The following is a 24,960-nucleotide window of genomic DNA, read 5'->3' as shown; positions in this document are numbered from 1 at the left end:
ATATGTCCCAAACCGCCAACTAAAAAACAGTGAAGCAGCTTTCTGCTTCTACGGGCCGACGGCTTGGGACAAACTCCCACTATACCTTCGACAGGCAGCCTCCGTAGGCACTTTTAAAGCACAGCTCAAGACCTACTTCTACAGCTGCATTTCATGTCATGAAAGGTGCTATACAAATAGTTTTATTATTATTATTAATTACTTTTTGGATTAATCAAATAATCGTGAAGCATACTTTTTTATATTTTGATATATCAATGAAAATGTTTCATTGATTTTCAGAATGTAACAGTTTGCCCTATTTTATACTTTTTTTTTAATTTTTACTATTTTAGTACAACGTACAACGGTATCATGCAAAATAGCAGATCTACAAGCTCTGCTCACAATGTGTCTATTAAATCGAAAAGACAAAAGACTTTGCCTGCTATGTATGTTTATCATATACCTTTTAAATTTGCACTTAAAAACATGCTCGACAGTAACTGTAACCAAATAATGGCCCTGTGCTGGCCGGTGGAAAAATAAATAACAGCCTACTGCAAATAACGGCCTGGTTCCTTATAAACGCCCGGGGTCCGAATCGATTTTGCATATTAACAACCCGGGCTACTATTTGGTAATATACGGTATAAGAAATAGCTATATTGTTTGTATAATGCAAGCTCACAATGGCACTATCAGCGACCCCTGAGGCTACTTTACTTGACATGGTTCAGTCAGTTTAAATCAACACATTACAGTATGCAGGTAATGTGTTTACTTAACCCCACTGAACTGTTTGAAATTGAAAAGACAATATTCCAAAGTAAAGCAGCCTCAGGTAGTCTGTGAGAATCTCGTCAGTGTTTTAACACCTGAGGGCTGTCAAACACAGGATATTTTTTCATAATTAGACGGGATGATTTAGATCGAGTTATGAATGTTTTAAGATTTTCGTTGTCAGCTAAACAGGCAGGGAACATTTCGATGACGTGTCACTGTTGTGCAACACCGAGGATTGGGCAACAAGCGCATCTAGGCTGTAGAGCGATGCGATCAGTTTTCATAGCACTAATTTTTGGCAACTGACCGTGCACTTGAACTTGACGGTGATCTCCGTCTTGCGCCTCCAAGGTGTTAACATAGTCAACTCAACAGTGCTTAACATCAAAGAAACACCAATGTAAAAATGTGTTAAACGGTGGCTCAATTTCAGCTTTATTATTGTGCTGCAAACTGGTGCAAATATGGTGCCAGCGGTCTCTACTGTGATGGCTTTCTGTCTGGTGCAAATATGGTGCCAGCGGTCTCTACTGTGATGGCTTTCTGTCTGGTGCAAATATGGTGCCAGCGGTCTCTACTGTGATGGCTTTCTGTCTGGTGCAAATATGGTTCCAGCGGTCTCTACTGTGATGGCTTTCTGCCTGGTGCAAATATGGTGCCAGCGGTCTCTACTGTGATGGCTTTCTGCCTGGTGCAAATATGGTTCCAGCGGTCTCTACTGTGATGGCTGCAGTCACTTGGCTTCAGATTGAACAGGCTCACAAGTCAGACACGCTTCCCCGTTTTTTCCTACCCGATTTCGCACCAGTGAGGGGAGGGAAGGGCGACGGCCCTAGTTACAGTTGGTTGAATCGTCGAAACTCCTGCATTTGATCATCCATTTATTCCATTAGATTAGACCATAGACCATTTTATGATTTTTAATCTGTATTCTTCTTGGAAAAATATAAAAAGATACTCTTATGGAAAGGCTATATTATTTGACTTATATTGAACAATTTAGTATAACTTTTTATTTGTACTGTCGTGAAAGTTTATAATAGTTGGAGAAATTCGAAGTTTCAACACCAAAGTAGTAGCAGTTGTGAATTAGCAACTGGACATTGTGCTTCACGTTCCAGAGGCGTCTGCCTTGACTTCTGTGTGTGTTGACTACGGCGGGCACAGTGTGGGCTAGCCCCTCCCTCCCCTCACTGGTGCGAAATCGGGTTGGAAAAACGGGGAAGCGTCAGACACACACACACACACACACACACACACACACACACACACGCATCTCTTCCTTCCTGCACATTTCAACAATACTGTTCTTAAGATAAAAATCAATAGTGGCACAATCTGTGACTTGGGCTTGTTTTGTACTTACACGCATCATGCTGTGATGTATTGAGCTTGTAGATTTGTGGTGTGCAATAGAGCGTCACTGTCCCACCCCCTTTCAGAATGACGAGGGCACCAGGAAATAATTACCCATTCACTTTCCCCCATAGACGTTTCCAAAAGTATTTATTTAAAGGCATTTAACCCCTTTTGGTGTTTTAAGCGTTACGTTAAACTTTAGCTATTGAAAAATAGCTGATCTACAAGCTCATAGCGCGCCACCGAGTGGCGCGCTATGAACTTGTAGGTCTGCTATTTTTTTTAAATCGTTAAAATGTGCCTCAAATCTTTCCGAAAATTGTCATGATTTAGAAAACATTTTTTTTAAATTTCGACGTCGGGCCTGAATGGGTTAAGCCTCGGGCCAGACCAACAGCCGAGTTGACAAATCATGACGATAAAGGAAAGTGTTGTACCCTGCTCTTTTTTTTCCTTCTTTCTAATTATTTGTTCGTAGACGTAGAGTTGCTGGCCGGCTCCATATATGCAGATCTAGGTGATGATCCAGTCTTCTCCATGTATGGTTATCCAGGGGTTGGATGAGGTCAGTGTCGTGATCTTCATATATGGAGATGGGCATATATGGTGGCGAGGCGTGTCACGAGGGGTGATGTCATGAGGTGTGACCATATATGGAGGGGTGATGTCACGAGGCGTGACCACATATGGAGGCATGGGGTGACTAACTGACAAACGGGAGATGCAGGTTTTCAAAGTAAATGTATCTGTCAGATTTTTAAGATTCCATTCCCATTGGATAGGATTGGCTTTCAAACTTTGTGGTAGGAGCCCGTTTTGCACAAAATGCCAGTCATAAATCATAAATTCAGTGTCACAAGACTCCCAAGTAGGCCAAAGAAGAACCTCCTCCACCGCATATTTTTAGAATAGCCTCATGCGTGGTGGCGCTACAACATCCCACGTCATGTTTTGGCCTCCTGAACCGTAGGTCGTACAATCAGTCATTCCCTTGGATTCCTTGGATCATGCCACAAGTTCTCATACAGGCACTGCTCGTTTTTGCCAGGCTAGATTTTCCGCCATTTCACGTTTTTCCTGACACTCTTTTTGTTACTACTCTTACAAATTAAGATTTTAAAATAATACAATAAGAAAGAAACAGGCCTGGGCTTTGGCTCAGCGGTCCAGGCACCGTGGCTGATGGTCAAGTCTGGCAGTGTGCCACGGGTTTGACTCCCGATCCCGACGGCCTTTACTGCATGTCTTTACTGCATGTCCCCCCCATCTCTCTCTCCATTTCCTGTCAGCCTACTGCCTACCTCTATACAAAATATAAAATTAAGGCGAAAGCCACAAAAAAAACAATAACAAAAGAAACAAACAAAACATGTAACAATTGTCGTACAATCCAATAAATGTCTGTTACTACAAAATACTCTTACTGGTATAGATGTACTAGTACCTACTACCTACCGCCTGCACTGGTGAATACTGCTATGGATGTACTGGTGCAATCACAGATACAAAGAAATAACAATAGAGCATTTGATGTTTGTTTATATAAGGTCCCATTCTCAATTCGTTCACTTATTTGAATGCCATTTGTGTAAAGATTTGCAAGTGAACAATTGTGTGTTTGTCTGCGTCCCTCCCCAGCCCCCACGGCTCATCAGTATGCAGCAGCTCCCGAGGGGCCCCGGGGGTATGAACGGCGGGCCGCCTGGGCCCCACATGTACCCCACGTCGTCCCATCACATGCGTCTGCCAGGGCTGCCCCCTCCGGGCCGCATGCCCACGGCCCAGCCGCGCCACAACGGCCAGCAGTACCCAAGCATGATGCAGCCGCAGCTGCAGAGACAGGTCAGTGCACACATGTACACCCCCCCCCTCAAACGCACACTAACGAGAAATAGGCTTTTTCGTTTTTTACCTGTGGTGTCTTTCTCTCTTGCAAACATACTCACTGCAGCTACTGTTTGATTTAACATGACAAATGATTTACGATCATGCAAATTTTGTATAACTGCCATAAATGCTGTTGTGTTATCTCAGCTGTGGTTGATACATGTGGCGAGGCAGGGTAGAGTTGGGTGTTATCTCAGCTGTGGTTGATACATGTGGCGAGGCAGGGTAGAGTTGGGTGCTGTATAGAAATGCTCATAATGAATTGGTGTCATTTCATGATTGTTAGATGATATCCAAATGAACAGCTCAACTTCATTTATTTATCTCTTTAATAATAATTGTTTACACCAGCAGCAGTGTTTATCAGGTTGACAACCTAAGCTAATTTGACTGCCATTGTAGTCCAGCTGTCACATGCTTTAAGTAGCATGTGACATATCAAACTAGGGGGTTTTCATGATGCTGAATCTATTCCAAGCATTAGTTTTGCATAAAAAACACTCATTGGGCTAAATTTGGTGATAGCAACTTGCCCAACTGTGCTGATGTAAGCACATTTGGGCAAGTTGCTATGGCCAAATTTAGCCCAATTTGGCCAATTAGCCCAAACTAATGCTTGGAATGGATTTAGCATCATGAAAACCCCCTAGTTTGATATGTCACATGCTACTTAAAGCATAAGGAAATTTAGAAAATATTGCCTTATAATAGGATGTCAATGGTGGTATTTTGAAAAATGGCTGCCATGGGTGCCATGTTGAAAATTCAGGATGCCTCCACATCCAATTATGTTTGGGATGCCTTTGGCTATATGTGTACCAAATTTCATGCTTTTATCACAAACTGAACGATTGTTATGGACCATGCTGCACTATTGTTGAACACTGAGCTCGAGTGATAAAGACCCCAAACAAGGTTTTCAAGTTAAAGTGGGTCAAATGCTATTTTATACGAGTGCCAGTGTTGCTTGTTTTGTGCCTGTGAAATATATACGTGTGTTGTTTCTGGCCCCAAAAGACTTGGATGTTTTGTAACCTTGTTAGCTGTCCTTTTGATTTGAACAATCCAATAGAAGCACAGTTGATTCTGCAGATGTAATTGACTCTGAATTAGATTTGGCAGGAGCTGCTCTCTTGACAGGACACTGTCAACATCTTCTCCCCTCCTTAACTCAGCCTCGCCTACATGTATCCACACATTGAAAGCTGCTTTTCTTTGGGATTTATTTGCTGGTGCTATAAGAGAAATCTATGTCTCTAAACCAGGGGTTCTCAACGTTTTTGGCCGGGGACCCCCGGAAATGCTTTGGCAATGTCTCGGGACCCCCGCCCCGCCCCCTCCCGACCCCCCAATTTAAATTGACTGCTACAATAACCTTAAACCATTTTGGGCGGGAACCCCTTTTGGTGTTTTAAGCATTGTTATAATTTAGCTATTGAAAAATAGCAGATCTACAAGCTCATAGCGCGCCACCGAGTGGCGTGCTACGAGCTTGTAGGTCTGCTATTTTTGAAAAATCGTGAAAAAATAAATATAAAATCTTTTTTTTTCTTTTTTTTTTCAATAATTTGGGGACCCCCTAAAATAATTTGGCGACCCCCCCCCCCCGAGGGGTCGCGACCCACGGGTTGAGAACCCCTGCTCTAAACATTGATTCTATGCATGCATGGCCACGGTAATAGCGACCTGCACTATATCCGGACAATCTCTCTTTGTGTCCAGATGTCTATAGAATCAGAGATGAGCCACCAAAGGTTTCGTTTCTTACTGCAATCAGGGGTTTGGCACCTTTTCTTTCCTACTTTTGATATTTGTGTGTGTCTTGTGCAGCATGCATGTGTCCCTTCTCACCGTCAATGCATGAGCATGCACCCTTTTTCACAACAACACATAAATTGATACAATCCAACAAGTTACCCGGCTAACTCCGCGTTGTCGTTTTCAGCATTCTAACCCGGGGCACGCGGGGCCTTTCCCAGTGGCGTCGCTCCACAACGCCAACCCCACCAGCCCCACCAGCGCCAGCATGGCTAGCGTCCATGCCCACCGGGGTCCTGCGAGCCCCATCCTAGGTCCCATCGAGCTCATCCCGTCCGTCACCAACCCCGAGAACCTCCCTTGCTTACCCGAGATCCCACCCATTCAGGTAATTAACCCCCTGGCCCTGCGTTTGTCTCTGGTTTCCTGTGGGATGCGCCTTCCCTTTTTTTAATTTGGTCACAAGTCTGTGTCTGGTACAGCCTAGTGTCTGTGTCTGGTACAGCCTAGTGTCTGTGTCTGGTACAGCCTAGTGTCTGTGTCTGGTACAGCCTAGTGTCTGTGTCTGGTACAGCCTAGTGTCTGTGTCTGGTACAGCCTAGTGTCTGTGTCTGGTACAGCCTAGTGTCTGTGTCTGGTACAGCCTAGTGTCTGTGTCTGGTAACAGCCTAGTGTCTGTGTCTGGTACAGCCTAGTGTCTGTGTCTGGTACAGCCTAGTGTCTGTGTCTGGTACAGCCTAGTGTCTGTGTCTGGTACAGCCTAGTGTCTGTGTCTGGTACAGCCTAGTGTCTGTGTCTGGTACAGCCTAGTGTCTGTGTCTGGTACAGCCTAGGTGTTGCACAACGAAATTATGGTGCACGGTGTACGGGCACTGTGGCGCAGTCGGTAGCGCTGTCGCCTCAAAGCTAGAACGTCCTGGATTCAATTCACGCCGGGGACGCTGCGGGTGGGTTCTGTCCTCTGCGTCCTCAGTGCCCATACCCTAGGTGGGGTTGGCAAAATGGCCGTGTGGAGTTTGCATGTTCTCCCCGTGTCCCCTAGGGTAGGTACCCTCACAAAATACATGCAGTAATCCTGATCTCTATACTGCCTCTCTCTGGCCAGCCGGGGCGCCTGATGGAGGGGAAAGGAATTGGTTGGAATAACGTGTTCCTTCCACACGCTACGTCCAACCGGGGGAACCCGTCAGGTGAAAAGAAGCAGCTTGGACTCCTCATGCATTGAAGGAAGCATGAGGTCAGTCCGTTGCTCTCCCCAGGTTGGCAGAGGAAGTGTAGCACCCAGGATTACATTAGACAATTGAAACTGGGTGAAAAAAAATGGGTTACGAAAAATCGTGGGATAAAAAAGAGAATATATATATATATATATATATATATATATATATATATATATATATATATATATATATATAAAATAATTTGCCTATGATGACATGCTCAAAGTGGCATTTTAACCAGGTTGATGGTTAAAATACATTTGTTTTGGCTGAGAGATGGAGTGAGTTGTTATGCGCACAAACAATACACATGACTTTGCACAAGCATGAGGAATATGTTGGTAGATGTATTGAAGCACAGAATGAAAGAAGTTGGAATGAGCACCGATGAATGAGGATGGCATACTAAATTTGTCTAGAATCAGTCATCGGTATCTGCAGGTTTCTAATATACGCTAGGCTAGATTACACATTCAGAATTGTATCCAAACATGAATGGCTAAAACAAGAAAATCAATCTGTGCTAGAGCACAGATTGATGTTCTTGTTTTAGCCATTTGGCGTGCGTGCGTGCGTGTGTGTGTGTGTGTGTGTGTGTGTGTGTGTGTGTGTGTGTCTTACCACTGTGTTCTTTTTGGCACCACCAGTTGGAGGACGCGGGCTCCAGCAACCTGGGCCACATTCTTAATCGCTACCTCGCGGCCAGCACACATTCCCTGATGGGAGTTATGGACATGAATCTCTCTCCTCTACCCGTCACACACTCTCCAGGCTCATCAGGTAGAAACACCTTGTACAGTCAGTCAGACAGGATGCTTCATTGTTGTCGGGCACATGGTTACCAAAAATGGGTTCCTATCTTGAAGGGTAACAAGAAATTATGACATAGTCACAATGTGTCAGGTGAAACAGGCACTGTCTCTGTTGTCCCCCTTGACTTTGTTTTCCCTCATATTATTATTGTTATTATTTTAGTAACATGTATGTTTACACTCTGAGTTAAATGAAATTGAACACTGGCTTTTGGCCATGTAGACTGGGGTCCCAGTCCAGATATGAAAACCATAATGAAATGGCCTAAGCTAATTTCTATCAATTTAATTTGGGGGTTCCTTGAAATTAAAATGGCTAAGAATCAATGGGTTAAACTGTAGACTATAGTTAATTCACAGATTAATACGATAACATAGCACATACGGTAACCATTTTGGTTTAGAAAAGCCTATATTTCGCGCTAAAGTAATATATTAATAACATATAAATGTAGGTTTTAAGGCTAGAATGTAAAGAAGTCGACTAGTGACCGATGGGATTGTCTCTCCTTCATTGCGGGACTGCAGGACTCTGGAGATAGTTAGAGTTGTGAATGATCAGCTTCAGTCCGTTTTTTATGACAGTGTTGCATGCGTGCAGTGATCAAGCAAACTCAAAACTAGATTACTCACTTTAACCCATTTAGGCCTGAGAAAAACCTGAAGAAAAACGTTCGCTCTGAAAGAATATATATTCAAAGATTTGTGCCGCATTTTTACGATTTTTCAAAAATAGCAGACCTACAAGCTTGTAGATCTGCTATTTTTCAATAGCTAAAGTATAACATAATGCTAACACCAAAAGGGGTTCCCGCCCAAAATGGGTTAAAGGACAATTCATGTTTAAATGAATATACTGATTTTTTTGTATTAATGATAAACTGTCTTGTGATGAATAGTTTAAAAATCCCTAATCTTCGGTACAGTTCAACTTTCACCAGCTTCACCAGCTTCCGATCTCTGCTCCACTTCAACCCGGTGTCTCTCTCTCTCTCTCTGTGTCTCTCTCTCTGTCACTCTCTCTACAGGCATAGGTCTGTCCAACAACCACACTCCAGCACGTCCTTCCAGCACGTCCAGCACAGGCAGCAGGGGCAGGTAAGAAACAGGCCCTTGCATGCATAGATATTATAAGAAATAGATGCCTCACTGGCCGTTGCAGTTCATTGGAGCGACATGTATCCCAATGAAGGCGGAAGTGCAGTGCTGAAGGCTTTTTTTTTTTTTTTAACAAATCTTTATAACAGTCATGACAATATACATTACAATACAAAACAAGACAAACAAACAAACACAAACAACAAAGTTATTAACAATACAACATCAGAGCCAGGGGGGATTAGATTACTAACATAAAACATTAAAGAGTGAACACAAAGCAACAGTTCTCCGCAGCTTTCTTATTTAGAATTGCTGAAGGCATTTGCTGAAGGCGACTGCGTCGCTGCCCGAGTGACGTCACTCATGAGTCATGTGACTCCTCCATGTCTCTCGCTGTCACTCAAGTGACTACTGGCCAATCACAGCACGTCTTTTCCGGGACTTATGTTACGCACGCGGAAGCTTGACAAGCTTCCGCTTTGCTTCCGCTAATGCTTTGCAAGGAATGTCGGGAAAATTGTGCCTTCAAGCGAAGGCACGCGCCTCAGAGCCGGAAAGGGCGTCTACGTATATATGTCTATGCTTGCATGGACCAAAACGCACAACAGACGCAAACAATCTGGACAGATTCACCAAGGGAACCAGGCGGAGTTGTCCTGGTCCCTGAGGAAGGCCAGGCCACTGCCTATGTCCCTTTACTCAGTAGATGAACCAGGCGGAGTTGTCCTGGTCCCTGAGGAAGGCCAGGCCACTGCCTATGTCCCTCTACTCAGTAGAGGAACCAGGCGGAGTTGTCCTGGTCCCTGAGGAAGGCCAGGCCACTGCCTATGTCCCTCTACTCAGTAGATGAACCAGGCGGAGTTGTCCTGGTCCCTGAGGAAGGCCAGGTCACTGCCTATGTCCCTCTACTCAGTAGATGAACCAGGCGGAGTTGTCCTGGTCCCTGAGGAAGGCCAGGCCACTGCCTATGTCCCTCTACTCAGTAGATGAACCAGGCGGAGTTGTCCTGGTCCCTGAGGAAGGCCAGGTCACTGCCTATGTCCCTCTACTCAGTAGATGAACCAGGTGGAGTTGTCCTGGTCCCTGAGGAAGGCCAGGTCACTGCCTATGTCCCTCTACTCGGTAGATGAACCAGGCGGAGTTGTCCTGGTCCCTGAGGAAGGCCAGGCCACTGCCTATGTCCCTCTACTCAGTAGATGAACCAGGCGGAGTTGTCCTGGTCCCTGAGGAAGGCCAGGCCACTGCCTATGTCCCTCTACTCAGTAGGTGAACCAGGCGGAGTTGTCCTGGTCCCTGAGGAAGGCCAGGTCACTGCCTATGTCCCTCTACTCAGTAGATGAACCAGGCGGAGTTGTCCTGGTCCCTGAGGAAGGCCAGGCCACTGCCTATGTCCCTCTACTCAGTAGATGAACCAGGCGGAGTTGTCCTGGTCCCTGAGGAAGGCCAGGTCACTGCCTATGTCCCTCTACTCAGTAGATGAACCAGGCGGAGTTGTCCTGGTCCCTGAGGAAGGCCAGGCCACTGCCTATGTCCCTCTACTCAGTAGATGAACCAGGCGGAGTTGTCCTGGTCCCTGAGGAAGGCCAGGCCACTGCCTATGTCCCTCTACTCAGTAGATGAACCAGGCGGAGTTGTCCTGGTCCCTGAGGAAGGCCAGGCCACTGCCTATGTCCCTCTACTCAGTAGATGAACCAGGCGGAGTTGTCCTGGTCCCTGAGGAAGGCCAGGCCACTGCCTATGTCCCTCTACTCAGTAGATGAACCAGGCGGAGTTGTCCTGGTCCCTGAGGAAGGCCAGGCCACTGCCTATGTCCCTCTACTCGGTAGATGAACCGCTTGCCCTCATTGCGGGCAGAGGCAGGAGCATAGCAAGGGGGGGATGGTTTCCCAGACCCCAATGGTCACTTCCACGGTTGGTGGTGATGAGCTAAAGGTTGTTGGCAAAGCACTATAACATCTGTGAGTGACCAGTGGCACTGTTTGTGTGAACTGCTCATAGGAAGTTAGGAACCCATCCTTTAAAATTTCCCTAGAAAAATATCAGCTTTTCTGAAAATCCCTGTGAGGAGAGCAAGTCTAGTGTCAACAAACTGTTGTGAAGAAGGCACTAGGGCATTCACTTCTAGTCATTTTTACTAGTTGACTAGTTGCCTAGTCGACTAGTCGACTAGTTGTTTAACTACCTATTATGTAAAAAATATATATATATATATTTAAAAAATAAACTTTTTTTTTAATTTTTTTTTAAATAAATATTTGTACATTGAAAAACTGTGTACATGGTGACTATAACTATAATCTACCTGATCTTGAGGCCTACAAAATCGGGTAGTTGCTTAATGCCCTAGAAGGCACTGATAACGAATGAGGAACAGGAACACTTGAAAGCTTGCATCACCAGAAATGGTGTGATGCTTATCAACAGTGTAGTTACTACAGGGCTGTTTTCACTCACACAGAGATCTATGTGGTTTATTTGAAAGCAGAAGTCAAAGTCATACGATTTGTCACACACGTTACCGCAGTGAAATTTGTTCTCCGCATTTGACCCATCTCTTGGAGCGGTGAGCCGCAGCGTGCGCCGCGCTCGGGAATCATTTGATTAGTAGATTTGACCCCCAATCCATTCCCTTTGATGCTGAGTGTCAAGCAGGGAGGCATTGGGTCCCATTTTTTACAGTCTTTGGTATGACCCGGCCGGGGATCGAACCCCGACCTCCCAGTTTCAGGGCGGACACTCTAACCACAAGGCCACTGAGCTGGTCAGCAGAGTCTTGTCTGTAGCTGTGGTCTTTTTTTGGCCACCATACTCTTAAAGTAATACTTGACACATTATTCGTCATAGGGTTGCATGTCTGTAACATCCACATTTCTTGCCAATCACACAGCAACACACCCAGTGACATCACCCGGTGACAACAGAATTTGTCACTGGGTTGACACACAGTGACACATTCTGACATCACTGGGTCACCACCCAGTGCTGTAGTGTGATATGTTGTGTGACATCACTGGGTGACATATGTGTGGATTCTGGTAATACTTCCAATAATGATGACACATTTATGAAGTGAGTGAGAGCACATGTTAGAAAGGAACACCACCTTCTCCGCATAGCTTTTAACCCATTTTGACCTGAGATCAGATTCTAAAAATGTCTTCTACATCCTGACAGTTTTCTGAACAGTTTTCTATGTCCGTATTTTTCAAAAATAGCAGACCTACAAGCTTGTTGCGCGCCACTCGGTGGCGCGCTATAAGCTTGTAGATCTTCGATTTTTCAAAAATAGCAGACCTACAAGCTTGTTGCGCGCCACTCGGTGGCGCGCTATGAGCTTGTAGATCTGCTATTTTTCAATAGCTAAAGCATAACATGATGCTAACACCAAAAGGGGTTCCCGCCCAAAATGGGTTAAACAGCATCTCCATTGCAGATTCAGAGTTCAGATGGAACAATCTCCATAACTAAACTGGCAATAAACTGCGCAGTAAAGAGACAATTATTGTTCTATCTATGAACACACATGACTATTAATTGTCAAGTAAACATGTACCGTAATCTGCCGTTAATATATCCAATAAAGAGTGGTCGACGTGAAATATTACATAACACCCAGAGTGCAGCTCACACGCTGGGTCAAAGGCTCTCTCAAAACACGGCTACTACAGAATTCTCCTTTAACCTTTTCTGTGCCGATAGGTGGTAGCATACGCACACCTAAGGAATGCCACGTGTCCATGTAACGCCCGGGATTCGAACTCGGGCCTCCCGCGTGAAAGTCCAACGTCTTAACCACTAGACCAAAGGGATATCCCTGTGGACTGGGGAGATATTAGACTTTTTTGAGGCCATCACGCAGAGGCTCTGAGCAACTCTGCTACATCCACACTAACTCTACGATCCTCGTTATTCAGGAAGGTGGGGGCTTATGTTATGAGCACAGTGCAAACTCGCATTAGCTCAGACCCCTTATTATGAGCACAGAGTTGACTTGCTGGTGGGGACGGAGGCTCTCCATAGTAACCAGAGCAATGCTAAAAGGTAAATAGACGGTCGCTGCTTTCATATATGGAGTATACGGTTGTCTACGGACATGCGCGTAGATGGTACCAGTAGGTACCCATAGCCTAGCTACGTTTATAAACGTACGTACAATGCATACTGGTACATGGAGACATATCGGTATGAGAACTGGAATTTAAATCTACATATAAAGCAAGTTTTGCTTCAATTCCCCATCACTGGAGATAACACGATAGCTGCAAAGCATTCTGGTTACGCAGTGAGCACTAACTATGAGACCTAGCAGAACATGTGTGTGTGTGTCTGTCTGTCTGTCACGATGTAACACCGCCCGCCCGCCACCAGAGGGCGCAGCTGTATCACACACAACACACACACACACACACACACACACACACACTCACACACACACACACAAAACGTAACTTAAAAAAACCGTTAAAAAAGCTAATTGTTGTTATTGCAATTTACGAGCTGCGTTTGCTTCCCGCGTTCGCGCGTCTTACTTGTCTTACTATGTGTCTTTTTCCCGCTAAAACCTTTTATGGACACAGTTGAGCAATGCTTTGTCCATGCTGTGTCTTTATTAACTGAAATCAATCCTGTGAATTTAGATAGAGGAGGTGATTATCAATTATTCTTCTCCTTTTTTTTTATTCTTGAAGGATCCATTTAAAAGGAGAATATTTTCAGTACCTTGACTTTGTTTTCGTCATATGATTAATGCAGACTTTGATGTCCTCTGCTGGTTGGAAATGTGAACTGCACAAACAGATTGCACTATATTCATTGATTGTCTTTTGTGTGTGTGTGTTAGCTGTAGCTCAGCGAGCAGGTCGCTGGCCGCCGCCAGTGCTCCATCAGAGCAGGTGAGGGTGAAACAGGAGCCTGGGGCCGAGGACGACTACAGCTGCCAAAGCATCGGCACGTCCATCTCCAATGTGAAGATGGAGCGAGGGAAGGATGCTGGGAGGAGCGCCTGCATGGTAGATACATAGACACTAATCTGCATGGTAGATACATAGACACTAATTTGTAGCATAGATCACGAGTCCTAGCAAACTCGGGACACCCTATTTTTACCTTGTAAGTCAAAGATAGTGTATTTTCAACTGACATTTTTGGGCATTGTACAAGGATGAAAAAGTAAATACCCCTTTTCCCTGTATAACGCGGTTTCAATGTCTTTGAATTAGTATACCCATATATACCCATCTTCTATCAGTCAGCACAGCTAAGCTGTAATGTCCACTAAAGTATAGTATAGACTTTGTTTTCGTTCATCGTATGGCAAATCTATCCTGTCTCATTTCTGCTTGTGTAAACCTCTCCCTCCCCAGATGAGCAGTCCTGAGAGCATGAGTCCTCTGGCGGTGCCGGGCGTGCCGTCCTCGGGCCTGGACGTCCACAAGACCCAAGGGGAGCGCATCAAGACGGAGCCTGGCACTGAGACGTCCTGCGCGGGCGTCCCCTCCACCTGGACATCCACCACCACGTCCTGCGCGGGCGTCCCCTCCACCTGGACATCCACCATGACGTCCTGCGCGGACGTCCCCTCCACCTGGACATCCACCATGGGCGTCCCCTCCACCTGGACATCCACCACGACGTTCGCGACACCTTTCCAGAACAACGTCGCCGCCGCGGACACGCCGCTGACAAACGGCAACTCCTCGGACAAAGGGACGGCGGAGAGCGCGGGGGCAGTGGCCACGGCCGACGCCACCACCAATTCCGGCGTGAAGGAGGACGACCCCAACGAGGACTGGTGCGCCGTGTGCGTCAACGGCGGTGACCTGCTGTGCTGCGACCGCTGTCCCAAAGTGTTCCACATGAAGTGTCATGTCCCGACCATCAAAATCTTCCCCAGGTAGGTGGTCTGTGTGTGATTACCGATTAGCTCACTAAGCTCCGTACCCTTTAACAACTTATGCCCTATTTTATACTTGGTTGTTCGGCGGTGTGTGAGCTTAGAGATCTGCTATTTTCGGTCCACAACACTCGTCGTACGATGGAGCACAAATTGAGCATTACCCTCTCCCCCTCCTCTCAGGGGTGACTTCCTCTGTACGTTCTGTCGGAACCTGACCAATCCGGAGATAGAGTACACCGATGACACCAAGAAAGCCAAGGTGGCTGACCATGCTCTGGGACATGAGGACCGGCGGGTCAGTAACACTGCCACACAGACAGTACAACACACAGCCGTGAGTCTCTGTGACACCATGAACCAATCAATACTAACGTGTCTCTCTGTGTTCCCAGAAATGTGAGCGGCTCCTGCTGTACATTTTCTGCCATGAGCTCAGTGTGGGTTTTAGGGATCCTGTTGCCAGTTCTGTAAGTTTATCTCCCTCACTCAACTATCTCTCTCTCTCTCACACACACGTACACACACACGCACGCACGCACGCACGCACGCACGCACGCACGCACATTCAGAACTACACTCCTGGGATCCTCCTGGGATTTGGGACAAAAGAACTTCGGGAAAGGAACCCAAACAACGGCCGGGAGGTTGTGACAAAAAAAAGAAATAATAATAAAAAGGGGGACAGATGCACAACGGAGACAGCACTTGTTACACCTGGCAGTTAATGATACTCTTGTTTTTACATAGTAGTAGCACAAGAGGCTACTTGTTGAAGGTCTCATTAGTTGAATAGAAGGATGTCCTCTACCTTAATAGACAATAATAGTAATACATGTTTGTTTGTAAACCAATTTCTAGGGACCCATGACATGATTTTTATGAGTAATAAATTAGGCTTTCAGGGGTGTCCCGATACAATGGTTACAGGGCATAACGCATGGTGGCAATGCTCCGATCAGCGAGTCCCTTTCCCGTCCCGTTCCCCCGTCCCGTTCCATTTCCGGCCAGCCGGACCATTTGCTGAATATCATCCCCCCCTACATTTAATTTCACTCCACTGTCACAAAGCAACCCATAAACCCAGTTAACCCACCCACAAATATCTATCAAAAGTACAAATTGACCTTTTCATTTTATTATTTGATTGTATTCATGACTCTGTTGTGGCCTGCTCATTTCCAACTCAGGTGCCCAACTACTACAAGATCATCAAGCACCCCATGGACCTGAAGAAGGTGAAGAAGAAGCTTCAGCTGAGAAGCTCCAAGTATTACAAGACACTTCAAGGCTTTGTCAGCGACGTGCGTCTCGTCTTCAACAATTGCGCCAAGTACAACGAGGTGAGTGGCATGAGTTCCTCAGCCTGCTTTTTGTGTCTTTTGTATGTGGGGACGACGACAGGGGTTGGGGTTGTTTTGGGCTGGGGAAGGGTGGCATGGGCACCCGCATGCGTACGTTCGTGCATATGGACCAGACGATATGCTATATGATTTATACTCTATTGTGTCGCACACTGAAAATGGCCGATCTACAAGCTCTTGGTGCACTGTGAGCTTGTAGATTGGCTGTCGGTGCACAACACTCAGGAGCAATTGAGTATATCTCAGGCTTACGGTGTTGCTAAAGCAGCAACATATGGCACATCTCTTCTATATGGTGCAGCCATACTTACTGTTTGCATGGAGGTGTGCTGACTTAACATTGGCTGCTGTGGAGTGGTGTGGCGTCGCTGGGTGCTCAACTTCATCTGTGACTATGGGAACATTGGCTGAATATCACTAACGCAGCATCTGGACCGTAACACTGACTCTTGTACACGTCTGTGGTCAATTCAGCTTGAATTCTCTTCTCTTTTTTTTCTCAAAGCTAGCTTTTTAAATGTATTATTATTTTTTTTTAAATGTGGTCTTTAAATATTGTGGTTTTATTTTCCTGAAGAGAAAAGAAAAATCTTCCAGTGAGATTTTTCTTGATAAATGTGTGTGGAGAATGTACATCTGTCTCCCTCCTTTTCACCATTCTTGTTAACTGGCTGCTACATCCACTTTTCCATCCTGCCGTGGGTGCGTTTTGAAGTAGAACCAGACCGATATCAGATGCAACTCTATCGCCATATATTGTGGTATCGGCCAGAGTGCGGGTCTGCGGGAGTCTATCCCCGTTTCACAATGCGTTAGACCAGTGGTTCCAAGGACCCCCAAATTGACACTCATTAGCCCGCGGACCCCCATTTGAAAAAATATGACAGGGATCCCCATAAGAAGATTTTGACGGCTCTAGCAGTGATTCTCAACCCGTTTAATTTCAAGGACCCCCAGTTTGACATGCATTAGTCTACGTACGATGCCCCATTTAATGACATTTCTATCTCTGGGACCCCCAATTTATATTGTAAAATCAATGCTAATTGAACTCTTGAGAGTGTACACATGGACGGGTCCATTTGGTTCCATTTGTACACTCTCTGAGTTACAGACCCATAAGGGTCCATTTGGTTCCAAATTATCATTTAGCTGGGTCCTCCCTGGAACTCCCTCAAGTACCCCTGGGGGTCCCCGGACCCCACTTTGGGAACCACTGCGTTAGACCCCTGGGAGATCGATTGCTGAGGTGGAGCGCAACACCTACCATCAGCTCCCAGTACTTGGCGGATGACTTGCCACACCCAAGCCATGTTACTGCTATGAGTTGTCAGGGCCTGGGATTGAACCTTGTGGTCGAAAGGCGAGTACTCTACCGACTGAGCTATGCTACCCGGACACAAAGCAGACAATGAGCATATAGTTATAATGCATCACATTTTGACTCATGAGCTTGTAAGTGGGTTATTTCTAGTAATTAAGTTTGGTTATGTGTATTTTATATTTACTTGCTTGTTCATTGTATAATTTAAGACATTCTGAAATGTTTTTCACACTTATAGAGCATAATCGGCACATACGGTAGTTATCAATAGATTCCCACGATTGGAAATAAAAAAAATGTGTATTTTTTTTAAATATCAAAAGTCCCTAAAACTCTAATTTCAAAATAATGTCAAACAAAAATCAGACCAGTCTGAAGCGAGTGGTGCAACAACACCCCCTATTGGTACTCTAAACATCGGGACACAGGGACATAGTCACACAGGTTGGAACATGGGGACAAAGCTGTTCCTTGGAGTTGCACCACTCAAAAACCTAATGCGTGATTGATTACATTGGCAGGAGCTAACCAATTTCAACCAGCAATATGATAAAGTACCACTAGAGGGAACTATTACTCTATTGAAAGATATATGGCAGATGCAGCGTTTACTAATGGACACAGCTCAACAAACATATAATATTTGTATACCCCACTTGGTGTTGCAGTAACATACATTTAAAAAGATATATATATATTTATTTTGTATATTTTTAAGCCAAAGTCTGTAAAAGTCAATCAAAAACATTGTACTTAAAAGTACAGTGATATATTGTTTTGGTTAAAACAAAAGGTGGTTTGTTGAAATCACTATTCTGATAGTTATCATTGCTATAGAGTGTTTGTTCAGTAACAGGTCTCCCTGTCTCTCTCCAGCTCTTTAATAAACAGAAAATACATGTTCAGGTAGGTGACAAATCAGGGGAGAGTAGCCACTTATCAGCTTAATTTTTATAGTGCTCCAATTCCAATTTTGTCTGCTCATTTCTTTGTGTCGTCACTTACAATTCTACTTGTTTAATCTGTATCTTGACTGCGTTCTCTGTCCTGATTGGTTAAAATTGCTTTCCCCGACCTGAAAATGCATTTTCTGTTTAATAAAAAGCTGACTCCTCTTACTGAACACTCTATACTAGCAAATTATGAGTACTATCACAATATATTGCTTTTTATCAGTAATTTTAAGCAAAGAAAATCACTTATCCTACCTTTTTAATTACATCAGCAAGCATGCCCCTATAAATAATCATGATTTCATTCACCTGTGTGATTCCCATAGCTCAATGTTCCTCCACGAGTACACATGCAGCGGATTCTCATGATCGAGACGCTACAGCTGCTACTTTATTCTTAACCCATTTTGACCTGAGATCAGATTCTAAAAATGTCTTCTACATCCTGACAGTTTTCTGGAAAAGCTATGTGTCTATGTCAGTGGTTCTTCGATTTTTCAAAAATAGCAGACCTACAAGCTCGCGCTATGAGCTTGTAGATATGCTATTTTTCAATAGCTAAAGCATGACATAATGCTAACACCAAAAGGGGTTCCCGCCCAGAATGGGTTAATCTTATACAATGTGGCAGCTGGACGGTGCAATACCAACGTTCTCGTTTTAAACTTGAACAATACGCTAAAATATGTAACTGAACACATTTGCAGCGAGAAATGGCCTGCCTCTCTGCCTCGGGATGCACAGGTGCCGACACAAGGCAGTGTTTAATTTAGATCCCATAGCCCCAGGGGACTGGGAAAGTCTACTGAGAATGTGATTGGCTGAGACACAACCAGCGTCTACAAGCTCACGAGCTTGTAGGTCTGCTATTTTTGAAACATCGAAGAACCACTGACATAGAAACATAGCTTTTTCAGAAAACTGTCAGGATGTAGAAGACATTTTTAGAATCTGATCTCAGGTCAAAATGGGTTAAATGTTCATTTCATATATTGAAGTTAAATGTTCTCAAATAGAAACTTCAATCAAATATGAGTTTTTATTTAATTTTTTTATCTTTTATGAGAACCATCGAGCAATAGGGAACGGTAGCACAGTTGGTAGTGCTGTCGTCTCACAGCTTGAAGGTCCTGGGTTCGATTCCCGCTGGGGACGCTGTGGGTGCTGGGGGCATATTCTCTCCTCCACGTCATCAGTGTCCAAGCCACACCAGAGGGGAGGTTGGCGAAAGGGCCTTTCTGTGTAGAGTTTACATGTTCTCCCCGTGTCCCCTAGTATAGGTACCCTCACAAAAAACATGCAGTAATCCTGGTCTCTAAACTGCCTCCACCTGGCCAGCCGGGGCGCCTGATGGAGGGGAAAGGAACTGGTTGGAATAACGTGTTCCTTCCACACGCTACGTCCAACCAGGGAAATTCCCCCCTGTCAGATGAAAAGAAGCAGCTTGGACTCCTCATGCATTGAAGGAAGCATGAGGTCAGTCCGTTACTCTCCCCAGGTTGGCAGAGGGAGTGTAGCGCCCAGGATTACATTAGATAATTGACACTGGGTGAAAAAAATGGGTTACAAAATCATGGGATAAAAATTATAGAAAAAATTGGATCCAAAAATCTGATTTCAGTTGGGCTGTGGTTTGAAGCCTACTCGTTTTGTAAGTTGACTTGTAATGTAATCAAACTTATTGTAGTGTTGAGCCTGGGTTATATCCAGTCTGTTGCTGTCTGAGTTTGTGAGATTCCTTTTGTGTGTCCTAATTTTAAGGGTCTATATACGATATGTCTGTGTGGAGATCTCTCTTCTTACTACAAAGAAGTGGTTAGTGTCAGCTACTTTTTGATCAAGGGAAACGACCAGCATTGAAAGTGCAAAACAAAGTTTGAATCAAAACATAAGCGGCTTTGTTGGTTGTTTTCCTGTACATGTTAAAAACCACAAAAGTGTAAATAAAATAAAAATGCCTCATTCATTGCAGAGTCACTGCCACAATACACGAGACATGAATGCAGTGTGTTGTTGTATGAAACTAAATCAGTCACACGCTGTATTTATATTGGCCACATGACATCTCACGTCGTCAATGTTTGTTTAATCTCGCCCTGAACAAACATTAAAAGTCCATAGACTTAGCTGCCATATGACCTAATTTCAAAAGCCAGGCATCCTCAAAAACATGGCATGCTGACCTTATAGTATGCAGCGATGTAAGATACACAGCTGCAGATAATACAATTAATAATGGGCGTTAGCTGTAACACTGTAGCAAAGCATCATCGGGAGTCCATTATAATTGTATTAGCTGCGTTGCTTTGCTTACATCATGGTGTGCTATAAGGTCTGCCTGCCATGTTTTTATCCTTCTATAGTTTTTAAGCTGTACAGGAAAACAAACTATAAAAATTGGCCTTGGGTTTTATGCCCATTTTAATTCAATTCAAACTGTCTTCCTGTCTGCCACTCATTGAGAATTGACGACGCCAAGCAGATAATTTCCCTCACCAGTCAGAGGCAGGTGACTCTGAATAGAGCATGTGACGCTGCAGCATCAGCAATTGGGAAGTGAGATGCTTTGTAGAACGACACCACCGATTGAGACATCCCTTCACTGGCTACGAGGTATAGTCTAGGACTTGCAGCGCAGACTGGGTTGTTGGCTAACCTGCCTGTGCTGTAAAGCTCTGCTCCTGCCTCCCTGCTGCTTGTCTTGTCTTTACTGTTATCGCCCCTTTTTTTTAGATGTCTCGCATAATCCAAGTATATGATGAGGAGAAACAGATTAATAACCAGGTAAGCCGTTTCAAATGCACACGGGTGTCCTGCCCCCCGCCGAGGCTCCACAACCATTAATTCGGAATTATGATTTCACAAGGAACACGTGAAAGATCTAAAAGTCTACCAGCAGATTGCAGGGATCTGCAGTTTTTACCTGGCGTTAAAAAAGGAGGGGGAAGCAAAGCCATACAAATATTTATACAACCTTTGTGTAGTTTGAATCTACTGGTAGATTGTTGGATCATTGCATTGTGCAGAATGACTCGACAAAATAAGAAATTGTAAAGAAAGGCAGTCGGGGGCGGTGGTGGAGGCAAGATACCCTATGCTCTGTCTCTGTACAGTGTACAGCATGGTTGAACTGGGACCGGCCTGCCACAAAGAGTCCTAACCAGCTCTAATTTTCTCCCAACCCCTCCCTTCCTACCTCCTTTCTCCTCTCCCGGCGACACTCCCCACCCCCTTTCCCTTCGCTAGGTGAGCGCGGAGATGGCGATATCGGGCAAGGCGATGAGCATCATCTTCGAGGAGAAGCTCCTGGAGATGTACCCCGACCAGAGCTTCCCTGAGACACCGGAAGACGAGTCAGCAGTTGAGGAGGAGGAGGTGGAGGAGAAGGAGGCCACAGATGACTCTGGAGACGACTTCGTACAGCCCAGGCGCAAGCGGTTAAAATTGGATGTTTTGCACATCAAGTGAGATTCGAGACTCATCTCTGAATTTGGAGGACAAGAGAAGCGGAGGAACAGCCGTCTTCTTCATCCGCGCCGCGCTTCTCTGTTTTTCTTTTCAAGGCGACATGTCAAAAGACAAGATTGATCGTACGTTTCTCTCATGCATTGCCTCGGAACGATCTGTCACAATGCGTAATGAGATCTGCCTTTGTCTGGACGTTTTTAAGACGGAACGACTGAAGATCTGCAATCCTTCATCATCCTCAGTTCGTGGACATGCAAGAACTCTATTGTACAGACTTGAAAATATTTTGTTTTGCGGTAATTAATTTAATGAACGGTCCACTTCTTTTTTTTCTATTACCATGTTTGTAGATTTGTTGTGACAGTTGCTTTACAAAACATTTGAAACTCTCATTCCCAGGTCTTAATGTATAATATATATACTTTGACATGAAACCTATCAAGTATTTGTATGACTTTGTGGAAGCATTGTGTAAATAAGAGAATCTAACCCAATGAAAGTATTCCTATAGATGTTTGGGTGAGTCATCAATAAAAATCTGTTCTTGAAATATATCCTAGTGTCTAAAGTGGTGGGTAAGGTTGGGATGGTCAGTTAGGATGTTGATTAGCCTTAGTATAATTAGACCACAAGTTTTAAGGTTTTACTATTACATTAAGTAGGCTATTTGATAATTCCACACTGTTTTATACTGTAAATAACTTGTATATGTATTTTCTTTATATCACTAGAAAGTTGGGGGGGGGGGGTGAGATATAATTCTCCATCTTCAATTATATAGATTGAAATAACATGAATTGGTTTAGGCTCATCGACATGTCATGGATAAATCTATATACAGTTACAAGAGTCTTTTTTTTTTCCATTACCAGAATAATTGACAACGGACAGTTTTCAGGTCTTCGAGTTGAACCATTATTAGACTGGATTTCTTTCTCGAACATTGTAATAATATAAATAGTTCATTTTCAAGGGCTTTTGGGTTTTGGTGGCACTGTTATTTATTGTAATTCCAAGGCTTGTCAACCATGTGCATTTACATTGTTGATACAAACTGATACTTGGGTGTCTGGGAAGACTATGGGCTCCATTTTCGTCACCGCTAAACCCCTTATCCCTAAACTTCTTTGCCTTTTTTTTTTTACTATTTTGAAAAACATTTTTGAATAGTTCAACTAGCCAATCTACATTGACACGTTGTGAGCTTGTAGACTGGCCATTTTAACTACTCCAAAATGTTTTGTAAAAAAAAAAGTAAAGAAGTTTAGTGATAAGGGGTTTAGCGGTGACGAAAATGGAGCCCTATATCTTTGACCCAGTCACTCAAATGTCACTTAAAAAAAACAGTGTTTCTCAATGTAAGATCCGGAGACCCCCATCATGGATCTTTAGTGGTTCCCCAGATAAATGATTGTTCGTTTGTCAGATTGCTGCTTTAGTTACCAGTTACTTTGTAGATTTAGACAAACATTCACTGATAAATGATAGGCTTATACCCAGCAGCACAGTCATAAAATCAGCCCCACTTTTACCAACTCCAAGTTATTAATGGGGTCTCCCCATCTTTCCAGCTTTTCATGTCCGGATACCAATTTCATAATTAGGGAGAGAGTAGGCCTACTCTTACAAGGCTACAGGATAAACGAGTTGAAATTGGATGTGATGAAACCAAAAAATATGAGCAGACAAAATTGGAATCAAACTATAGCTGATAAATGAGGTCTCCTGATTGGATGAAATTGGTGACCCACCTGAAATTGTATTTTCTGTTCATTAAAGAGCTGCATGGATGCAGGGAGACTCCAATTATTGAACAAATACTCTAGCATGATTACTTACTGTCAATATAGAGCTTTGTTTTAACAAATCACACGTGACTTTAGCACCCTTTTAAATGAACAGTCCAATATGATTATAATTTGATTATATTATTTTGCATAATTAGTAGGCTACTCGTACATGTAGGCCTAGTAGCCTAGGCTACTTGTGAACGTGAAATGTTAAAAGGAGGTATTTTAGTCTCAGTATTTCTATATTGTGGTATTGCTACTTTTACAGGCAACTAAAACACAAATCGGACTGCTTCTTCCAGTGAGCAAAATGCCAGAATTGCAAGGTAGAAATTAGCTCTGGTCCATAGCCTTACTGCTCGCATTAGAGCTATGGACCAGAGCTGGGTAGAAGTGACTTTTTTTTTCCTTTGGTTTTTTTTATTATTATTTTTGAGTGGTGCAACCACTCCAAGGAACAGCAATGCCTGTGTTAACCTATGTGACTATGTGACTTTAACCTATGTGACTGAGTACCAGTAGGGGCAAAAGTGGCGCTGTTGTGCCAGAAACAGATAGTGCTGCACTGTTGCCTGCTAATGAGAGAGAGAGGGAGAGAGGGGAGTTGCACCACTCGGTTCACACGGGTGTGATTTTTTTTTATACATTCAGCAGATTGTTTATATATATATAATAAAGACTTGTCTCCAGGAGGAGCTGACACCAGTGCTTAGTCAGCAGGACAAGTCAGCTGATTGAATGTCATTTATCTCTGAAGTCACGGAAGGAAGTCACTGACACTGCATTTCCAGCACATCCAAGTGGCCTCTTCTCTCTCGGCGCTATAACGAGCCTTATCTGCAGGTAAAGTCAACTTTCTAATTATTATTGATTAGTTCGCTTGATCTGTATGTCTTGACTTCCGTTGGAAGTTGGAACGTCGAATCCACATGTGGATAATAATGGGCTACATTTACATACAGGACATTATGGGGGGAATGGAATGTCTGCGCTGCACGCGACCTCCGTGGTGACACGTGAAGAGCCATCAGCTGAGAGAGAGACGGACATGTCTTTGTCCGTTTGTCTTTCACTACCGCGCATAAAAGCATGTCATTACCATGCGATAAGGCATGAATAGGATGCATTATTTGTTAATTGACATAAATTAAAGTATAGCCTATACATTTGTAATGCGTTTGAAGAATTAGGCTCCAGCAGCTGCTGGAAGCGGGGGTGCTTTAGAAAAGCAAGATAAAACACATGATAGTATGATAGAGCATGTCA

At 44.1% G+C, this 24,960-nt stretch overlaps 1 protein-coding gene and 1 long non-coding RNA gene across 9 annotated transcripts in view; one reads left to right on the top strand and one right to left on the bottom strand.

Moving 5' to 3' along the window:
• trim33 (tripartite motif containing 33) overlaps window positions 1-22,456 on the top strand; it is a 47,517-nt gene extending 25,061 nt beyond the window's left edge. For 4 of the 8 annotated variants that reach the window (XM_079521120.1, XM_079521119.1, XM_079521118.1 and 1 more), the window contains exons 10-20: window positions 3,763-3,966; window positions 5,957-6,157; window positions 7,637-7,769; window positions 8,830-8,899; window positions 13,743-13,911; window positions 14,266-14,795; window positions 14,979-15,093; window positions 15,191-15,265; window positions 15,986-16,138; window positions 21,170-21,220; window positions 21,683-22,456. In XM_079521120.1, coding sequence (XP_079377246.1) covers window positions 3,763-3,966; window positions 5,957-6,157; window positions 7,637-7,769; window positions 8,830-8,899; window positions 13,743-13,911; window positions 14,266-14,795; window positions 14,979-15,093; window positions 15,191-15,265; window positions 15,986-16,138; window positions 21,170-21,220; window positions 21,683-21,904 — 1,923 coding nt within the window. In that variant the 3' untranslated portion in view covers window positions 21,905-22,456. The remainder of the gene's footprint in view (window positions 1-3,762; window positions 3,967-5,956; window positions 6,158-7,636; window positions 7,770-8,829; window positions 8,900-13,742; window positions 13,912-14,265; window positions 14,796-14,978; window positions 15,094-15,190; window positions 15,266-15,985; window positions 16,139-21,169; window positions 21,221-21,682) is intronic. The other 4 variants (XM_079521124.1, XM_079521123.1, XM_079521121.1 and 1 more) reach the window with 2 other exon arrangements.
• On the bottom strand, window positions 22,113-23,025 carry LOC306937438. Its single transcript, XR_013791604.1, has 2 exons — window positions 22,790-23,025; window positions 22,113-22,755 (listed from the first exon to the last, which is right to left on the bottom strand). It is a non-coding gene; the product is annotated as an uncharacterized lncRNA (long non-coding RNA).
• Window positions 23,026-24,960: the final 1,935 nt, after the last annotated feature.

Source organism: Electrona antarctica, assembly GCF_951216825.1.
Source record: "Electrona antarctica genome assembly, chromosome: 2".
In the NCBI taxonomy this organism is placed as follows: domain Eukaryota; kingdom Metazoa; phylum Chordata; class Actinopteri; order Myctophiformes; family Myctophidae; genus Electrona; species Electrona antarctica.
The sequence above is the reverse complement of the archived record's forward strand: the minus strand, read 5'-3'. Positions and strand labels throughout refer to the sequence as shown.